A 20521-nucleotide genomic window follows, 5' to 3' on the forward strand; every position below is an offset into this window, starting at 1 on the left:
ACCCCACCTCGTCCTCCTCAACCTTTATAGTGGAAAAAAGCAAATGATGTAATGTATATATTAATTGAAAGCATAATCGATCCTTAGATGACTGGCAAGGAATAAAGGGACTGCCTGGCGACACGCAAAGTTTATTCCAGGAACAATTGTAAATAATGCGTCCAAAGTGTGTGTGTGTATTTGTACTCTCAAAAAGCATTTGTTTGTTTCTTTAAAAAAAAAGCATTTGTTTCCTACAAAAGCAGAAACCCATGTCTTCTGCTAATATTGCAGCCTTCAGAAGATAGGATTAGAGCTCTGGTGGCAAGGATCGAGAAGAGGGAACAGAGCTCTGGAGGAACGCCAAGGAAGCTCAAACAACAGAGCCTGGAAAACAGAAGCAACTGAAAATATGGTAAGGATGTGTCACGGACACTAATTTGTCTTTTGAAGTGATTTAACATCATATATATTACTATTTTTATAAGCCACAGGGTCGTTAACTCGATCTGCCATACAATACTTTGTTTGTTCTTGCATCGAAAGTGTAATAAGGGCACTCACAATGCATGACTCTATCGTAGAGTCCATAGCTCATAGACTCCATCTTAAGAAACCATGCTCCCAATGCAAAGTTTGTAATAGTAGTTTCTACCGATAAAAACATTTATTATGCAGCACAAAACAAAGTGATCTGCTGTGTGGCATATCACTGTGTGATCCACCATACACTTAACAATTTCATACGAGAAACACATTCAGCAAGTAACTGGCACTGCAAACATTTGCTTCTAGTATATACTCATATATATCACCAAAACCACATTCGCATATTATCACTGAATCGACAAACATACTATAGAAAACATCGATGAAAGTTTTGATAATAGCCTTAATCATCCATTACAATATATAAAGCAATAGAAACTTAGATACGAATTTAGAAGTAAATTGATAATAATAATATTTAGATAATATTAAGCTATCTATCTATCATCATCCAGTAGAAAGCCACCCTCCAGATAGAGCCATTGACACTTCCATCTTCTGATCATCACCTGTACGGAGATCGGGTTCCACGGCCACCACTGCCTCGCCGAGAACTAGACTTCTTTAATCTGTTCATCCTGATTCGAGATTTGGGTATGGATTTGGGTTAAAGACTGTCGCTGGGAGGAGAGGGATGCTAAGGTCATGGGTGATTGGGGGCGTACCTCAATTCGGACCTGGAATCCTTTTGTACAGCAGGCTGACGAACCTGGCACAGAGATGACTGGGCGTCCTCTTCTCTGTTCCTAGTCCTTCCCTACTGGTGTGGTGTGGAGTCTGGGGGCGGTCGATTTGTATTCCCGTTTGTGATATGGAGAGCAGCGACGGCGATTTGGTGGGGAAGTTGGCTTCCGTGGGAGCTTGCGCGCTTGGCGATTTGGCGGGGAAGCGTCGCGCGGGAGATGGCTCACGCGGGAGTGGTCTGGCGTGCGGGAGGAATTGTAGCGGCGGTGGCGAGCGCATATGGGATCTGAAGACTCGATCTGCCTCCCCATAGCGAGCTCGGAGTGGAGTCGAGTACCTCGAAGCAAACGTCGACTCGGAGTGCTATCTAGACGTCGAGTCTTGATTTTTTACTCTCTTTCCTCATTAAATTGCATGCCATGTCAACAAAGTGTCTACGTGGCACCGTAATTAATAAGGATAGACTCCATGGTGGAGTCTGCACTGTGAGTGCCCTAACTGGACTTGTTTTGGTAGCTTTGGAAAGTGGTATGGGATTATATACATCTCATAGTCATACATAGGATTAAGGAACTACTCCTTTCAAGTTATGTCCGCATAACCCTTAATATAGATTTGGTTCAATTTATTCCCCAAACAAGCAACTTTGGTCGGTCCAATTTGCTACTTCACAAGATTTGGTTTCTTAGATATGCAAGAGGACCAGATATATATTTTGGTGCCTAATGCTTCTCTAGAGTAACGGTCGATTAGTTACTTCTAGATTGGTTTATATATTGCCCCCCCCCCCCCCCCCCCCGTTTCATGAATCTGCTTGTGGTTAAATCGCCATTCAAGTTTTATGACACATGTTATTCTTCCAAAGGAGGTTTATCGCCGAATTGGAAATACAGGTCAACAACACTTGGTAAATAATGCCACATCAACAAGCTTTCTGCATCAGCTTAGAGATCTATGGGAGAGTCCTAGGGGGACAGTGCTCCGAATCGAGGCATTAGCACTAGTGGCCATCCTTCTCTCCTTTTTCCTTGCTGCCTTTGGGACCTGCCGCCGCTGGTCCAATAGTTGGATCATCCAAAAGGGCTTCCTGGCTGCCAATGCATTATTTCTGTCCTTGGGGACATACAGCATTGGCCTAATGCAGTCTTCACAGGTGAAAAGCGAGATGTATCCCATATGGGCAGTATCCTTACTGGCCCTCCTTTGCTGCATCGACTCGGCCCGCATGTCCGGTATTGGTAATGAGGGCCAGATTTGGAAGCTGCTATATCAGCTTTGCCTCTACTTCGGATATGTCGTGCTAATGAGCATCTCAACCATCTCCAGTGATATTGGGAACATCGCCATCTGTGTGTTGTCTGCCGTGACTTTGATCAAGGGATTTCATAGGTCCATGGCGGTGTTCGTGCTGCCGAGCTCTATGCGGAACGCGATCAGAGAGGTTCCAGCACATATCACGGCTAGAAGATGTTCTTTCGGAGATCATGATGAACGAAGTGAGTTGCCAGTGGATATGAAACTTGACATAATGGTTGAGGATGGAGTTGTCCACGAGGTTTCCATGGGTGATATAGCTTCCTTGAGGTTCAGAGATGCAGACTTGAAGCTAGAATCAGACCTCCGTGCCTGCAAGGACGTGTGCTTCTCCTTGTCTCTGTCTCATTTGCTGCGGCGGCGTCTCCTTGGGTTGTCAAGCAGCAGCGCTGAACCAACGGCGACAACAATGAGCAGCACGGAGCCCTTGGTTGAAAGCTACGAGAGGGCCTCCAAGGTGGTCGAGATTGAGTTAGCTTTCATGTACGATATGTTGTACACCAGCAACGTATTCCTCCACTACTACGAAGAGAGAAGCTGTAGCATCTGGGCAGTTGCTTCGGTTCTTGGGATCTGTTTTGTTGGGGCAGTGGCTGTCATGCCCGGGGCAAGGACTACCCGGCATGCTTCTCCTGGCACCATCTCTGTGCATACCACAGTAGCGGACTCGGTGATCACGGGAGTAATACTGGTGTCACTAGTCCTACTGCAGGTGTTGCAGTTGCTACGCTGCTGGACCTCGAACTGGGCGAGGGTCACCTTTGCCTGTGATTTGGTCAGGCATGTTAGGGAGAGGAAATATACTCTAATACTTGGCCCTGGAAGAAGAGTTAGAAGAATCCCAAGACAAGGCTATAGGGTTAGAAGAGCGGATTTGAGCTTGGTACTGAGGCTGAGAGCATCTCTTCTCAAGATCAACTGGTCGGACGACAAGCACTACCTGTGGCAAAAAAAGCTTGGGCAACACTCAGTAGTGGAATCCATCAGGCTGCCCGGCTCTCGCTGCCATCGGCTATTCTGCTGCGGATTCCTGGAGCACGGCGCACCGATGATGTGCGTTGTCGCCCGGAAATGTTGGGCGCTGTTTGGACTGCGGTACATGGGCCGGGTGCTCCAGGAACTGTTTCAGAAGAGCAACACAGGGCGTGCGCTTGAGTTGCATCCTGATGTGACGGCGTCCATTGGTGATTTTGTTGAAAAGATCAGGTGCAACGACGTAAGTGCCTGGGCATCAACCAAGCTTGAAGAAGACAACCTTCGTGGGCAGATCAAACACTTTTACGGTGACGATGCCATGGATGACATTTACGTGCCTTGTATCCTGATGTGGCACATTGCAACGTGCTACTGCCAACTGGTGGCGCAGGTGTGGGAACAAGAAATCGCTGTGGCCGCAGCAGTGGACAACAAGGATCGCCGCGTGGCCATGTCTCTGTCCAAATACTGCGCATACTTGGTGGTTTCGGTGCCGCGCTTGCTCCCTGGGCGGAGCGACGCTACAGCTATGGTGTACGCTGAAGTTCGGGACGCCGCAATCCAGAATGTAGTAAAAGTGTCGTCGTTGTCGTCATCATCGTCGTCATCAGCTGCCGACAAGCTGTTCGATTTGGTTCGTTTTCGAAATTCTTGATATTTCGTAAGTTCGCGTTCGTTTTCGTGTCCGACTTTATCGTTTTCGTTTTCATATTTCAAATGTAAAAGTAGAAAACAATTTAAGAGTTTTTCGACGGTTTTCATCCTTAGCTGCTGGCCATGGAAATGTCTGAGCACCGCTATACTGGTGTGGGATCCTTCGTCTATATGATGGGCGTGAAGCTGGGGAAGGAACTGGTCACAACCATGCCTGCTGCTGATCGGTGGAAGGTGCTGGCGGAATTCTGGGTGAAGGCGCTGGTGTTGGCGGCGCCGTCCGACAACGCGGAGGAGCACCTGCAGCACCTCGCGCAGGGTGGCGAGCTCATCACCCACCTCTGGGCGATGCTCTATCACGCCGGCATCCGCAAGTGGCAGCTTACTCCACCTCCACAGATCAAGATGGGTTGGGATTACATCTTTCGGATTCGCTCCTTGGAAGACCTCTATAGGCCGCCTATAGCTAGCCCCCTTCTTCATTACGAATGAGCAGTGTAATAATGAATTAATATGTGTTCCACTTACCCTTTCCCAGTGTGGTTTCTTTTTTTTCAATCACAGAATAAATATGAACTCCTGATCCATTATGCTCTCATATATATGAACTACAGTGTGTATTTTAATTATGTAAGGGATTTCTATGTATGTAGTGCAACATTATATTGTTGCAAAGGGCAAATTAGCAAACCGTACGTATCATCTATCGTGTGCCCAAGGACTGCTTTACTCTTGCATGCCATGTAAATGATATGATCTCTCTCTATCTCTCACTCTCGTTGGTATGGTTCCAAGAGGCTCCAGCTCCTTTCTACAACACAGAGGAGCCAATATATAGTAACTGGTTCTCAGTTTATTTTAAGACAACACAGAAAAAACAGCCAACAGGAGCTACAAAGTGTGCCCTACCTGCTTCATCTTTATCATGAATCGTGACTAAGCAGCCTAGCTCTCGTGTATTGACGCCCGGCAATCTGTTTTTACTACTGCTGCTCATCACAAAGCATCACAGCTCAAGAGACAATAAAGCGTATATAGTAGGTCCAAAGCTGACAACACCCCATTATTTTTCTTTTTTACAGTGTAGAGGTGCGTGCTTCACCACCAAATAAATTAATACACTCTGATTCACAGACGTTCAGGATTACAAACGCAACATTTGTCAAATGGGTTCCTTTGTTAAATGCATTTCCCAACGGTTTTTAGCCCACAACGGTTAACAAAATACCGTTGTTAAATGCATTTCCCAACGGGTGGAACAACAATCCTCAATTTGATTTAATTACTCTGCCGCATGATGGGCCCACCAACAATTAAGATGGTTAACCATCAACTTGACAACAGTCAACCGTTAACAACATCCGTCAGCCTTTCACTTACCAACTGCATGCTCATTAGCAAAAAGGGGATACCTGACTAAACGTGGCCGACAGGAATAACTTGCCAATGGTATACGCTCGATCGGGTATTGTCTTTGCCAATGGCAAGATACAGTTTAAGAAATGTTGGCTATTCGTATGATACTAGAAGTGCACCCATGTAAATTGATTGGAAATGGCCTTATAATTTGCTACAGAAAGATTTTAAATTCTAACGGATCAGAAATTGAAATTACTCGCTCTCCATCTTAAATTACAGATTCTTTTGGCTTTTCTAGGTGTATATGTGGCTAATTATAAGCTATGTCTGTCCAATAATATGTTTGCAAACCGAGGGAGCATAGTGAAAGTTGACGAGATAGGAAATGATGTAAACACTAGCCACGCAGCGTGGTCACCGTGCTGCGGATCTGTTAACAAAGCAGATTACCTAGGAGATGAGCAAAGAATATAGAAAGGTTGTCAGCAGCCAACAACACGCAAAGGGTATTCCTTCCAGCAGGAACGAAGTGTATATATAAAGCATCCAAATAAAGATGTCTGCCCGACACATATTGTGAAACTTGTATTATTATATTCTCATCATCAAGAGCTAGCTTAGCATTGTTATATACCTATTTTGAACAGGAAGCTCAGCTCTACTTCAAACATTAGCACAGAGAATTTAGCTAGAAGAAGCAGAGGAATGCAATCTGTAGAATGTAATTGATCAACTGGACAACCTTGTATTGATCATGTGTGGTTACATATATAGATTACAGAGAGTGGCCTGTGGCCATGACAGCTATGCGCGAGCGGTCGAGCAGTCTAAGCGGGAGCGCAGACGTCGTAGAGGCCGGGCGCGCATGCAGCGATGGAGCGTGCTCTGCGCAGCCATGGGCGCAGCGAGTGCGCGCCGTGCGTGTTCAGTTGCAGATCCTGAAGACACGGTCAGTCCTTAGCCGTTGGCAATGCTGATCCGCTGACACCCCCCTGCAGTCTCAACGTTGGGTGCTTGGAGGACGGAGAGACTGTCTCTGAAGTCGAAGAACAGCGACGATGGGAGTCCCTTGGTGAAGACGTCGGCATGCTGTTGCGCACTGGGAACGTGAGTGACACGGAGCTCCCCAATGGCAACTTTCTCCCGAACAAAAGTGTATGTCCAGCTCGATGTGTTTGGTGCGCCGGTGATGAACGGGGTTGCGCGCCATGTACACGGAGGAGATGTTGTCGCAGTAAGCAATGGTCGCCGAAGGAACTTTGCAGTGCAGCTCTCCGAGCAGGTGACGAAGCCAGGAGCACTCCGAGACAGCATTGGCGATGGCGTGGTACTCCGCTTCTGCACTTGATCGGGACATCGTGGTTTGTCGCTTGGATGACCACGAGACGAGGGAGTCGCAGAAGAAGACACAGAACCCGGACGTGGAGCGGCGTGTGTCCGGGCAGCCAGCCCAGTCGGTGTCGGAGTATGCGGTGATCGTCGGCGTGGAGGCAGTGCGCAGTTGTACACCCAGCGACATCGTACCCTTGATGTAACTGAGTATGCGCTTCAGCATCGTCTGGTGCACGTCCCGTGGCGCGTGCATATGGAGGCAGACTTGTTGCACGGCATACGCGATGTCGGGGCGTTGTGATCGTCAGGTACTGCAATGCTCCGGCGATGTTGCGGTAGACGGTGATGTCGTGGATCGGCTTGCCGTCGGCAGTCGATGCTTTTGGCTTGGCGTCGGCTGGTGTGTCGACCGGCTTGCAATCAGCCATGCCAGCACGCTCGAGGAGATCCTCAGCATACGACGATTGCGAGAGGAAGAAGCCTGCTGCAGTGCGCTGCACGTTGATGCCGAGGAAGTGCCGCACGGGTCCCATGTCCTTGACAGCGAAGGCATCGTGAAGCCGCGCGATGATGTGTCGGAGAAGCGCAGTAGTGGATGCCGAGATGATCATGTCATCGACATAGAGGAGGAGATACGCCATTGCCCCATGCCTGTTGTAGACGAACAGGGACGTGTCTGCCTTGGACTGGATGAAGCCGAGACTGGTGACATGGCCGACGAATCGATCAAACCATGCACGAGGAGCTTGTCAGAGTCCATAGAGCGATCGTGACAGGAGGCAGACATCATCGGGACGGTGGGGATCGACAAAGCCTGTAGGTTGTTGGCTGTACACCTTTTCCTGCAAAGTGCCATGAAGAAATGCGTTGGAGACGTCAAGCTGGTGCGCCGGCCACTTGTTGGTCGCCACGATCGTCAGGACGGTGCGGATGGTCGCCGGCTTGACCACCGGCGAGAAGGTTTCGCCGAAGTCGACTCCAGGACGTTGATTGAAGCCACAAACGACCCATCGAGCTTTTGTAACGCTCGAGGGTGCCGTCGGGATTCATCTTGTGCTTGAAGACCCATTTGCCACTGATGACGTGAGCACCTGGCGGTCGAGGTACGAGTGTCCACGTCTTGTTGGCGAGCAACGCATCGTACTCCTTCTTCATGGCGGCGTACCAGTGCGGATCCTTGACTGCAGACCGTATGCTCCGTGGAATCGGAGAGAGAGTCTCGGGGACCACCATGGCGTACTTGGGATTTGGTTTATGGATCCCAGCACGTCCGCGGGTGATCATCGGATGTGGAGGCGGTTGATGCAGATCGGCGGCAGCCGTCGGTTCTGGAGAGGTCGGCGGGCTTGGCGCAGTAGGTGGTGGTGATGTTCCGCGGGATGAACCATGTGATGTCGATGCCGAAGAGCTGCCCGAGACGATCGAGTTTGTCGTTGAAGGTGTGGATGGTGGCGGGGAGTCGACGATGTACTGGGGTGGCGTTGAAGGCGGTGAAGGCGATCGTTGGTGTACAGCGTGACGGGCGGCACGGCGAGCCCTGGGAGCATGTACTGGTGGATCATCGTCGACGTCGGAGGCCGGCGCAGCTGGTGTTCTGGTGGTGTCGCGGAAGGGGAACACGGCTTCATCGAACAGAACATGCCGTGAGGTAATCACGCGGCCCGTCGCGGGATCGTAGCAGCGATAACCCCGATGGTCAGCTGGGTAGCCGATGAAGACGCAGGCGATCGATCACGCGGCGAGCTTGTGGGGCGCCGTGGCGATCGTGTTGGGGAAGCACCTGCATCCAATAACGCGAAGCTCGTTGTAGTCGGGCGGCGTGCCGAGCAGCAGCGCGTACGGGGTTGCCATTCCCGTGGCACGGCACGGTCGCCGGTTGATCAGGCAGGTAACCGTGGCGAGGGCCTCGGCCCAGAATGCCGAAGGAGCTGCACTGTGAATCAGTAGAGTACGAACATAGTCGTTAGTGCTTCGGAGTACACGCTCGGCTTTCCCATTCTGCTGAGACGTGTATGGGCACGAGAGGCGAAGCTGAGTGCCGTGAGAAGAGAGCAGGAGGCGCAGTGCTGTATTGTCATACTCGCGGCCATTATCAGTTTGGAAAGCAAGAATGGGTAAACGAAACTGAGTATGAACATAAGCAATAAACGCTCGAATGGTTGGCAAAACATCAGATTTATTGCGAAGAAGGATTGTCCACACGTAATGTGTATAATCATCAAGGAAAGCCACATAGTATTTGTATCCTGAATGACTGTACACCGGTGACGTCCAGACTCCAGACATCAGAATGAATCAATTGAAAAGGGAAAAATGTTTGTGATGCTGAATCATGAAATGGCAGTCGAGAGTGTTTACCCAACCGACAAGAGGAACACGAATGCTCATCTGTTTTATTACAGCTAAAAGAAAAAGACTGAAGAATTTGATTGGTGACTGGAAGGCCTGGATGTCCAAGTCGCTGGTGCCACAGAGACGCCGCTAGTGAAGCATGCAGAGCCTGGTGTTGTGGGAGGCGAAGAGGGTAGAGATCACCGCTGCTATCACATCGGAGCATCTCCGCCCTGGTACGAAGATCCTTGATGGAAAAGCCAGAAGGGTCAAACTTGATTGAAACAGCATTATCACGAGTTAAGCGCCTAACTGAGATTAAGTTCTTAATGAGGGAAGGGGAAATAAGAACATCAGTGAGGTGTAGTGGGGAGGTGGCAGTGGGGATGATTGAGAGTGCTCGATGAGTGGCCGGCATGCGAGCACCATTCCCGACTGTGATGACAGAAGAAGAAGGATGAAGAGAGCTGGGAAGGACGTTACCGAGAGAGGATGACATGTGGGACGTTGCCCCGGTGTCGAAGAACCACTCGGATGTGCCGGGCGACTGCTGTGTTGCGCTGGACGCCTGGAGCGCGGCGTGGAGCGCACTGGGGTTGAAGACGTTGGAGTTGTTGGCGGCGGCAGTGATGGCCTGCTGCGGCTGGAACGGCGGCCGGGGACCCAGAACGTCGCTCCCTGGGGCACGGAACGGCATAGACCATGCCTCTACCATGCCCTGCCAGGGTTGTAGCCGGCAGTCCAAGGCGCGGAGGAGTTGTTGGCGCCGCCGTTGTTGGTGTTGGATCGGTTGACGGCGCCGCCGTTGTTCCAGTTGCCGCCGTTGCCACGTCGGCGATTGAAGCGATTGTTCCGGTTGCCGCCGCCGTTGCCGTTCCCGGCGTTTCCGGAGCCGCCGTTGCGGTTGTTGTTGGTGCGCGCCGCGGAAAACCCGGAGGAGCCGTCCTTGGTGCCGGAGGAGGTGGACGAAGAGCCGCCGTTGGTGGCACCATGGGAGACGGTCAGGGCCTGGCCTGCCTCGACGGTGGCGTCATGTTGGAAGCTGAGCTCTTCCAAGATGAGGAAGGAGCGGGCGCTCTGGAACGTGTGCGGCGGCGACTTGGACGTGATGACGGGCTTGACGTTGCGGAATTGGGGTTGAGGCCGCGGAGGAGATTGAGCACCTGACTCGGCTCAGAGACGGGGTGGCCGATGTCGCGCAGCTGGTCGGCGATCCTCTTGAGCTTGGTGCAGTAATCGTTGATGGAGAGGTCGCCTTGCACCATGGAACGCAGCTCGGCCTCAAGATACACCGCGCGCTGCATCTCATTGTCCTGAAAAATCCCCTCGACTGCATGCCAGAGGGTGAACGCGTCGTGGCGGTCACGACGGATGATGTCAAAGACACCCTTGGATACGGTGGCGAGTATCCAGTTGATGACGCAGGCGTCGACCATGCGCCACTCGCCATCGCGATCGGCGTCGGGCGTCGTCGTGCGGACGTGGCCCTTGATGCCGAACTTGGCAAGAGTGGAATCGAAGAAGTGCCGCCACTGGCCGTAATTGCCTTCGTCGAGGTCGAGGATGACCGAGACATGGTGGCGGATGGAGAGGGTTTGGATTTGAGAGGCAGAGACGGGGACGGCGGCGAGGCCATCATCGGAGGAGTCTGAATGAACAGAGGATGGAGCCATGGGAGCGGAAGCGGAGGAGGAAGCAAAAGGATTTGGGGAGGTCCGAGGAATAGGCTGATACCATGTAGAATGGAATTGATCAACTGGACAACCTTGTATTGATCATGTGTGGTTACATACATAGATTACAGAGAGTGGGCTGTGGCCATGACAGCTATGTGCGATTGGTCGAGCAGTCTAAGCGGGAACGCAGACGTCGTAGGGGCCGGGCGTGCATGCAGCGATGGAGCGTGCTCTGCGCAGCCGTGGGCGCAGCGAGTGCGCGCCGTGCGCGTTCAGTTGCAGATCCTGAAGACGCAGTCAGTCCTTAGCCGTTGGCAATGCTGATCCGCTGACACAATCAACTCCAGAGGCAAGAGTTTAGTTATGCGGCGGTACCTTAAACTCCTAAGTTGCCAGATTACAGACGACATAGCAGTATCCATCTGCCCCAAGATACCAGCTAGCATAGGATATATGAGGCCGTTGCAGCAATATGAGACAACTACATTGTTCGTAGTAAAGGGCAAGAAGGACAAGCAGGGGTAAACACCGGTGATGCTGGTGAAGTTTCTCTGGCAGTAGATTCCTCGTAGAAGAAGCCGGCCACAGTTTGGGGCATCAACTTATGGTTGTCCAAGATGAGACGTTTTTAGGAGCGATATAGACACATTTTGCAGCAGAACAGGGAGCGGGCATGGAGGTGGCGGAGGATCTTGACAAAGACTTTGTCCATGAGGCTAGCGTGCATTCCTCTTGTTGGGGCCAGGGCCTCCTCCATTTCTTTTTGAAACGAACCGGCAGGAGAGCTGCCTGCTATATTAAAAAGAGGAGAGTGCCAAGACAGGCAAAATACAAACACGAAAAAAGCAGCACCCACAGAGGGTGAAAGGAGAAAAAATATACACAGGAGTGCCAATCAAAACTGTAGACGGTGGTGATTCACGAAAAGGTCCAGGTGCTTTGCTCCTGCCATGATCCACACTCTCACCTCCATTTCATCAGTGTGCATGCGGTAAGATGAGAGCTTGCTTAGTAATGATGATATCACTGAGGAGGAAAATAATCCAGTAAAGATCGACCAGTGAAGTCCACAAACTCATACCAAAGTGCAACTTTAACAACCATTAACAATTTTCATGGTACGACCTCATGTAAATTTAGAGTAGCACCACATATGTATAACTCAAACTAGAGTACCAGTTAATGGAGCTGTAACCATTATAATTCTAGCTAAATCAAGTATAATCATCCCACTTATAATCAGTACACGAGCTCGGAGCTTCTTGCATAGAAGACATACAAAGATCATTAAGAGGGACTACAATTACAAAGTTTTGAAGGACAAAGAGGGTGGAGCAGCTACTGGGTTTTGAAGATAGAAGCCATCATCATAGCTAAGGCTAGAATTGAGTTGGTTATTGACTTGAAGGCAGCAATTCCTTCTTCATAGGAGTTTTTAAAACAAGCACCATAAAACCTATGAACTTGTTCTTGGTAGTTAGGCCAGTTGTAGTAAACTCGCACACGGCCATTGAACACAACATATCAGGGACAACTCATCTCAAATCTGCCCAACCCAAACAAGATGCCTCAGTTTTCAGAAATTCAAAATACAATAAGGATTGGTGGCACTAGAGCATACGGAACAAAAAAGTATAATCAAGCAAGCACTGGATAGATAAACTAGTTTAAGGTAGAAGCAATGGGCCTATTTGTTTGCCTAGGTATAATCAAGTAAGCACTTGACAATTATCAAGCCTAGTTGCATAGAACACTGAACATATGTAAAAACCAAGACATCAGCAAAAAACTAACCAGTGCCACCTCCTAGTTCTTTTCATCATCGTCATTGGCCTAATCAGATCTTGAACGCTAGAATGTTTCTTGTATACCTCATGTTCAAGCAATGACCCAAATAGTGAAGTGAATAGGAAAAGACGAGAAAGGAGACCAGCGGATCAGATCTGTCACCTCTGCCATGACACACAATAGACACGAACACCAATGCCACCGTTCTCCACCGGCAAGGCTTGCCGACTAGCTTCCAAAAGGACGCCGGAGCCAACAAAACACACCGGGGATCCTCCTCCTCCGCCGCCACCACCACTAGTCTAATTGGCATGGATTTGTTTACACTTGAAGGGGAAATATCCAATATAGGTCAACCTATAGGGCATCCACATAGAGAATATAATACTATAATGACAACAAATACATGTCAATACAAGGCATCTATCACAATGGTAAAGACCTTGCATTCCTTCATCTAGATCCTAGGTTCGACTCCGAGGCATTGAGGTTTTTTTGAATTTATTAAACCCAGGTAGCACAAAAGATACAAGTGACTTGGAAATTGTTGCGTCCCTGATGGTGGTCACTAGCGACCATTTCCGACCACCAATTATACTCCAAAACATGAGAAACAAACATATTTATGGCACGTATGCGTATACTATTGACCTAGTTCCACTTGTATCTGAGAAAATATGTTTTGTACGAAACATCTCTGGAAACAAGTGGATAAACAAAATCCATTCAAAATGCACAAACGAGAAAGTGTAACGCCAAGGAACCAAGCAAAGGCCCATCCAATCGTCCAAACTGGGAGAAGACCAACGTGGTAGGCATCTAGGCCCAACCAAGAGCCCACTAGAGCAAGGCCGTGGTGATAGGAGGAGCCCATAGTGCAGCCATGCCTAGGGTGTGGCCGCATCGCCCCAAGCTCCCCTCGGGCCCATCTTGCTCTGGCAGTTGCATGCCATCATGCAACATATGTCCACGACGGTTTCCTATTTTACATGCACAAAACCGACCATTAGCTCACCTCACAACACACACTCATTTGGAGCAAAGCACACCACATATCTCTTGCATTCATTTAGTTGTTAGCTTAGTAGTATCTGAGAGCATGGCAAACTACTTGGAGAGCTTGTCTCCTTGGAAGAAAAGAGCTACTTGGTATGAATACTATGAAGAATTCTTCCATATTCAAGTTCTTATATCATTCATATTGTAGTGCATATGAACTATAGTATAGTTGTTATCATGTTATGATCATGATTTATGAACTAGCATATAGTTTTACCTGGCGTAGAGCCATTTCTCAAATTGCCCACAATACCGAGCGGAGGATGTATACGAGGCATCATCATTTTACTCCACAGGGTGGTGCATTCAATTGCCGAGGCAGCAAGCAAGCTAGCAGCCATTTACTCTTTGGCAACCAAGGGAATCACTGCATGCAAATAGTCCCCTTCATACACACATTCTTCAGGAATTTACTCTTTGGCAACCAAACAATGTCACTCCAAACAGACGTGCAAAATTTCAGCGGGAAACGACTCTAGGAATCTTAGCCAAAAATGGTTAAGTAGGACTCATGGCTGGTTGCGTGGTGGTAATCGTCAAGTATAGTTAATGCGATTTGCATGTCCCCCGTATTCTCCTTGGTACCTGTACCCGAGGCTCTCACGCCGGATAAAACAGGTTTGGATGGAGTAATTCATATGACTTGTATGAGTAGAATTAAAGCTAAGTTGAGGTGTGTTGGAGTAAGCCTGACAGATGGGAATCGCTGATGGATGGTCAGGAGCAGCCCAAGCCAGGGAATTCGGAGCTGAATGGTGGTGGCCGTTCGGGGTGGCGTGGTGACCGCGCCCAAGTTCCGGAGCTTTTCTGAACCGTGTGTTTTCAGGGATATGTATCGCGTGTGTTTTCTGTTTTGAGTTTGTTAGACGTGTGCGTTAAGCTCGGGTATAAGAGCTGGGTGTGTGAGGTGTCGAGTATATCTCGTGTAAGCCGGTTAGGCGAATTGTATCTTGGTGAAACAAAGGTGAAAAAAGGCGCTAACCCCGGGGGTCACCTGGGCGTTCCCAAAATCCTGTGTTCATCTGTTCTTCTTTTTCTTCTTCAAATCAATCCACATATAGTGTGTAATCGTGATCCTGGACTAACATCTGGTATCGGAGCGATCGATTGCACGCGGAGTCTCACTTTTGATCGAGTCATGGCGCTTGTTGTCGGAGGAACCGGCAGCGGGAGCGGAGACGGTGCGCGCGGCGGCGGCGAGGCGCGTCAAGTGTACCCGTCTCTGACGAACACGAATTACACCAGTTGGTGTATTCATGTTCAAGCAATCATGGAGGATCGTGACGAGTGGGAGGTCGTGGAACCAGATCCGGCGGCGGCGGCGCCGACGGCGGAAGAGGCGGCGAAGCTGAAGACGAAGGACAAGAAGATCAAAGCACACCTTCTTCAGTGCATCCCCGATGACATCTTGATGCAGGTGGCCAAGAAGAAGACGGGGAAGGAGGTGTGGGATTCATTGAAGGCGAGATTCGTTGGAGCGGAACGGGTCAAGGATGCGTGGCTTCAAACGCTCAAGAGCGAGTTCGACGGTGTCCGGATGAAGGATGACGAACCGCTTGATCAGGTTGTTGCAAAACTGTCGACGCTGTCAGTAAAGGTCAACGGCTTGGGGGGGAGTTTGGACGATGCGGCGTTGGTGAAGAAATTGTTTGACATCGTCCCTGATCACTACCTCACAGTTGTGGCTGGGATCGAACAATTTTATGACCTGAAGACGATTGCTTTCGATGAGGCAGTCGGGTGCCTGAAGGCGTTTGAGGAGCGCACGTCGCGGCGTAGCGGTGGTGGCGCGAAGACCCCGGTCGGGCAAGTACTACTTACCCAGGCGGAGTGGGAGGCCAGGCAGAAATCTGCCGGTGGTGACTCGTCCGGGAAGGTGAAGAAAGGAGAGAGCAGCAGTCGAGGTCGAGGCCGCGGCCGTGGTGGTGGAACAGGCGGTCGCGGTGGGAGAACTGACAGCGGCGATGGCACAGGAAAGCGTGACAAGAGTCACATAAAATGCTTTAAGTGCCATGAACACGGGCACTATGCTAATCGATGCCCGGGAGGCGAGAAGAAGGCTGAGGAAGCAAATCTAGCCAAAATCGACAGAGAGCCGGCGGTGCTGCTGGCAGAAACTGTGTTGTCGGACAGGCTACAGTACTCTAAAGATTTCCAGGTTTAGAAGCTTTACCTAAATGAAGCCAGGGTTGTGCCAGAACTTCATCTCACCGATGGAGGTGATCCATCAGGTAACTTGTGGTACTTAGACAATGGTGCAAGCAACCACATGTCTGGTGATCGTCAGAAATTCAAAGATCTGAATCTAGCAGTAAATGGCAAGGTACGTTTTGGTGATGATTCAACTATTGATATCTGTGGGAAAGGTACAATCGTTTTCCAAGGGAAGGGTGGTGATCAGTGGGTATTGTCAGATGTTTACTATATCCCTAAGCTTAAAAGTAATTTGATTAGTCTGGGTCAACTGACTGAATCTGGTTATAGAATTTTGCTTGATGAGAATTTGCTTGAGATAGTAGATAAACATTCTGACAGACTGGTTATGAAAGTACCTAGAGCTGGAAACAGACTTTATAAGATTGAGTTGAATGTTGTTGTGCCAAGATGTTTGATGGCCAGTATGGATGATAATGCTTGGCTTTGGCATGGGAGATTAGGCCATGTAAATTTCAGGTCTCTGAAACAGTTGGTGGGGAAAAGTATGGCTACTGGTGTTCCTGAGATCAGTCATCCTGATCAAATCTGTGGTGACTGTCTGGTAGCTAAGCAGACAAGAGCAGCTTTTCCTAGAGCATCTCAGTGGCAAGCGGATGAGAAGCTCAAATTGGTTCACATAGATTTATGTGGCCCAATTACACCTGAAACAGCTGGAGGTAACAAGTACTTCATGCTGTTGGTTGATGATCATTCAAGGTGGATGAATGTGCACATGCTGAAAAGCAAGGATCAAGCCCTTGCTGCATTTGTAAAGTACAAAGCACAAGTTGAAAATGAGTCAGACTGCAGAATCAAGATTGTGAGGTCTGATAGAGGAGGTGAGTTTCTGAACGGTGAGTTCACTGGTGTGTGTGATGAGGCTGGCATCAAGAGGCAGTTCACAGCACCATACACTCCTCAACAAAATGGAGTGGTAGAGAGAAGAAACAGAACAGTGATGGAGATGGCAAGGGCTATGCTTAAAAGCATGAAGGTGCCAGGGAGGTACTGTGCAGAGGCTGTCAGGCACTCTGTGTTTCTTCTTAACAGATTGCCAACAAAGGTGTTGGGTAACAAAACTCCTCATGAAGTCAGGACTGGGAGAAAACCAAGTCTGGGACATTTAAAAGTGTTTGGCTGCACTGCATATTCAAAAATTGTGAAGCCTCACTTAAAGAAACTGGATGACAGAAGCAGGAAGCTGGTGTACTTTGGAGTGGAGGAGGGGAGTAAAGCATACAGGTTGTATGACCCTACCACTAACAAAATTGTAGTTAGCAGAGATGCAGTATTTGAAGAGAAGCTTGTGTGGGACTGGGTCAAGCAGTCAGGCAGTGGGAACTCTGTTGAATTCATTGTTGATGGTGAATCAGCCACTGAGGTGTATGGTGGTGGTGAATATGTTGAGGAACAGGAGTGGCAGGAACAGGTAGCACAAGATGAAAATCAAAGTGCAAATCTGAATGAGCCAAATCTGTTTCAGTGGTCAGAAGATGCAGTGATACAGTCTGATATCCCTGAATCTTCACAGGCTGGTTTCTCTACACCTCAACCTGTGCAAGTTGAAATTGATGCAGTAACACCATCTTCTGTGAATGAGAGTGGTGCCATGAAATTCAGAAGCCTGGATGAGATATATGATGAGACCTAAGAAGTTGAGCTCATGGATTCTGATGTGGAGGCATTGCTCGTTGAAACTGGTGAACCAGCTAACTACAGTGAAGCTGCTTGTCATGAGGAATGGAAAAAAGCTATGGATAAGGAAATTGAATCCATAGAACAGAATAAGACCTGGGAACTGGGCAAGATACTGTCAGGGTGTTACTGGCTTATGCTGCAAACAATGGCTAGGGAGTTCATCACTTGGATGTCAAATCAGCATTCTTACATGGGGAATTGGAGGAAGAAGTCTATGTATCTCAACCTAAGGGCTATCAGGTGAGAGGTAGAGAGCAGGAGGTGTACAAACTGAATAAAGCTCTCTATGGACTGAAACAAGCCCCTAGAGCTTGGAATGTGAGATTAGACAAGAGCCTTAAGAAGTTGGGTTTTAGAAGATGCTTGAGTGAACAAGCTGTCTACACAAGGGGAGCAGGAGACAGATCAGTCATTGTAGGTGTGTATGTAGATGACTTGATTGTTACTGGTGGGAATACTGATGAGGTCAAGTTGTTCAAGACACAGATGCTGAAAGAATTTGATATGTATGATCTGGGCTTGCTATCCTACTGCCTTGGGATTGAGGTAGATTAGAAAGAAGATCATTTCACAGTCAAACAGAGTGGATATGCTAAGAAGGTCCTGATGGAGTTTGGGATGATGGAGTGCAATCCAACAAAAGTTCCATTAGATCCTGGATGTAAGCTGAATGCTGACAAGGATGGTCAGAGAGTAGATGCAACTGATTATAGAAGAATGATTGGGTGTCTGAGATATTTGTTGCACTCTAGACCTGACTTGTCATACTCTGTTGGGTTGGCTAGCAGATTTATGGAGAAGCCAACTGTTATGCATGCCAAGGCTGTGAAACAGATTCTGAGATATTTGAGAGGCACCATTGATCTGGGACTTGTCTATGTCAGAGGTGGAAATGCAGACAAGCTAGTGGGGTACACAGATAGTGATCATGGTGGAGACACAGTTGAGAGGAGAAGCACAGGAGGTATGGCTTTCTACCTCAATGAGAATTTGGTGACCTGGTGCTCATAGAAGCAAAAGACAGTGGCCCTGTCTTCCTGTGAGTCTGAGTTTATGGCAGCCACAGCAGCTGCAAAGCAAGCTTTATGGCTGAGGAATTTGCTCAGTGAAATCACTAGAAGAGAAGCAAAGCCTGTCATACTCTATGTGGACAATAACTCTGCAATAGCTCTCATGAAGAACCCTGTTTTCCATGGTAAAAGCAAGCACATTGACTTGAAGTACCACTTCATCAGGGAGTGCATCGAGAGAGGACAGATCATTGTCAAGAGGGTGTGTACAGAAGAGCAGAAAGCTGATGTGTTAACCAAGACCATGACTGCGGTGAAGCTTTCAGTTATGAGGCATTTGATTGGTGTCAGGGAAGTTGGCACTTGTTAGGCTTAGGGGGAGTCTGTTGGAGGAAGCCTGACAGATGGGAATCGCTGATGGATGGTCAGGAGCAGCCCAAGCCAGGGAATTCGGAGCTGAATGGTGGTGGCCGTTCGGGGTGGCGTGGTGATCGCGCCCAAGTTCCGGAGCTTTCTGAACCGTGTGTTTTCAGGGATATGTATCGCGTGTGTTTTCTGTTTTGAGTTTGTTAGACGTGTGCGTTAAGCTCGGGTATAAGAGCTGGGTGTGTGAGGTGTCGAGTATATCTCGTGTAAGCCGGTTAGGCGAATTGTATCTTGGTGAAACAAAGGCGAAAAAGGGCGCTAACCCCGGGGGTCACCTGGGCGTTCCCAAAATCCTGTGTTCATCTGTTCATCATTTTCTTCTTCAAATCAATCCACATACAATGTGTAATCGTGATCCTAGACTAACAAGGTGGCGGTCATCGTGCCTTTGGGTGTGCCCAAGTCCTTTACCTGTATCCATCGGGTTAGGGACTAGCTGGCTTTTCTAGTAGTGGTAATTAATGACTAGCTGGCTTGAAAAAACCGGTTCTGCCAAATCTGGGATCTGACCAGTCCGATTTTCCCAAACAGGGTCCCAAACCGTGCTCGACGTGCCTCCATCCAAAGCTCCATCGGCCCCTGCCTCTTGCACCGTAGGATCTGGCGGATCCCTAGTTTGGGGTGGCCTTGCATGCACGGCTGGGGCGAGCAACTCGAGGGAGCCGACCATACCTCCCGCGTTGAAGCCGCAGCCATGGACGATCCCTGGTGCACCATCTTGCTAACCTCCGGAGCTAGGTGTCTCTGCTGACAACAGCTTATGGAGGACCATCCTGGCTACGCCTTCCAGAGCTTTGGCACCGACCAGGCTAAAGTCCATTACAGTCAAGCCAACACCTGTGTCGATGTCCTCTACCTGGGTCGCTGGCAGTCACAAGATAGTGTGGAGGAGGCTGAAGTTGACAGAAGGCAGCGCTGCAAGGTTACCGGAGGAAAAGAATCAAGGTGCCAAGCAGCTAGCCATCTCTCTGCCTACCAGGTGTTGGAAGCTCGCGGAGTCTTCGCGAGCTTATGCTCACCTGGAGCCTCCGCCTTCACAGTGGTGGCAAACAACAAGGAAGAAGTAGTGGTGGCACAAGGATAGGGAGGATGGCTGTGACAAGTCCAGGCGGGCTATGCAGGACGCTGCCCCGGAGCACACCACGAACGGCTGGGAGCTTTTTAGAAAGCACCTAGCTAGGCGCTGCTTCTAGTGTCTCAGCGCTGACCAACAAGTCACACAATGCAGAGACCCTATTCGCTACCTCAGGTGCATGGGCTTTGGGCACATCTCCCACCACCGTCGCTTCGGTCAGCGACAACCCATCTCAGCCAAGCTCACGCTCCAGGCTCACCTTCCCAGCATCCATAGCCACCTTGTTTTCCCACCACTCTGCCGTGCCAACCATCCCATCTCACCGCCATCTCAGAACACACCAAACAGCTCAACACATCCACCACCAAAAACCAGGGAATACGTGCCTAGCTAGGTTGCCTACCGCCCACCGCTGG

General features: G+C 49.3%; 5 protein-coding genes across 6 annotated transcripts; 2 read left to right on the forward strand and 3 right to left on the reverse strand.

The window, feature by feature from the left end:
* LOC8071510 lies at positions 239-4786 on the forward strand. Of its 2 annotated transcripts, none has more exons than XM_002442541.2 (3): positions 239-394; positions 2078-4135; positions 4270-4786. In XM_002442541.2, the coding sequence occupies exons 1-3, from the start codon at positions 392-394 to the stop codon at positions 4645-4647; spliced, it is 2439 nt and encodes an 812-aa protein (XP_002442586.2). In that variant the 5' UTR covers positions 239-391; the 3' UTR covers positions 4648-4786. The 2 variants fall into 2 exon arrangements, with proteins under 2 accessions (XP_002442586.2, XP_021302223.1); XM_021446548.1 differs by having other exon boundaries at positions 2078-4162; positions 4270-4408.
* On the reverse strand, positions 6342-7487 carry LOC110437640 (uncharacterized mitochondrial protein AtMg00810-like). Its single transcript, XM_021466145.1, has 3 exons — positions 7128-7487; positions 6710-7039; positions 6342-6452 (listed from the first exon to the last, which is right to left on the reverse strand). Exons 1-3 carry the CDS (start codon positions 7485-7487, stop codon positions 6342-6344), a joined length of 801 nt encoding a protein of 266 aa, XP_021321820.1.
* On the reverse strand, positions 8578-9874 carry LOC110437641. Its single transcript, XM_021466146.1, has 2 exons — positions 9394-9874; positions 8578-8774 (listed from the first exon to the last, which is right to left on the reverse strand). The coding sequence occupies exons 1-2, from the start codon at positions 9872-9874 to the stop codon at positions 8578-8580; spliced, it is 678 nt and encodes a 225-aa protein (XP_021321821.1).
* Positions 9886-10850, reverse strand: LOC110437642 (hybrid signal transduction histidine kinase M-like). The gene is made up of 2 exons (XM_021466147.1): positions 10341-10850; positions 9886-10254 (listed from the first exon to the last, which is right to left on the reverse strand). Exons 1-2 carry the CDS (start codon positions 10848-10850, stop codon positions 9886-9888), a joined length of 879 nt encoding a protein of 292 aa, XP_021321822.1.
* On the forward strand, positions 14839-15864 carry LOC110437643. The gene has a single exon (XM_021466148.1). It carries the CDS (start codon positions 14839-14841, stop codon positions 15862-15864), a length of 1026 nt encoding a protein of 341 aa, XP_021321823.1.

The sequence above is a fragment of the Sorghum bicolor genome, chromosome 8 (genome assembly GCF_000003195.3).
Source record: "Sorghum bicolor cultivar BTx623 chromosome 8, Sorghum_bicolor_NCBIv3, whole genome shotgun sequence".
NCBI classification, from domain to species: Eukaryota; Viridiplantae; Streptophyta; class Magnoliopsida; order Poales; family Poaceae; genus Sorghum; species Sorghum bicolor.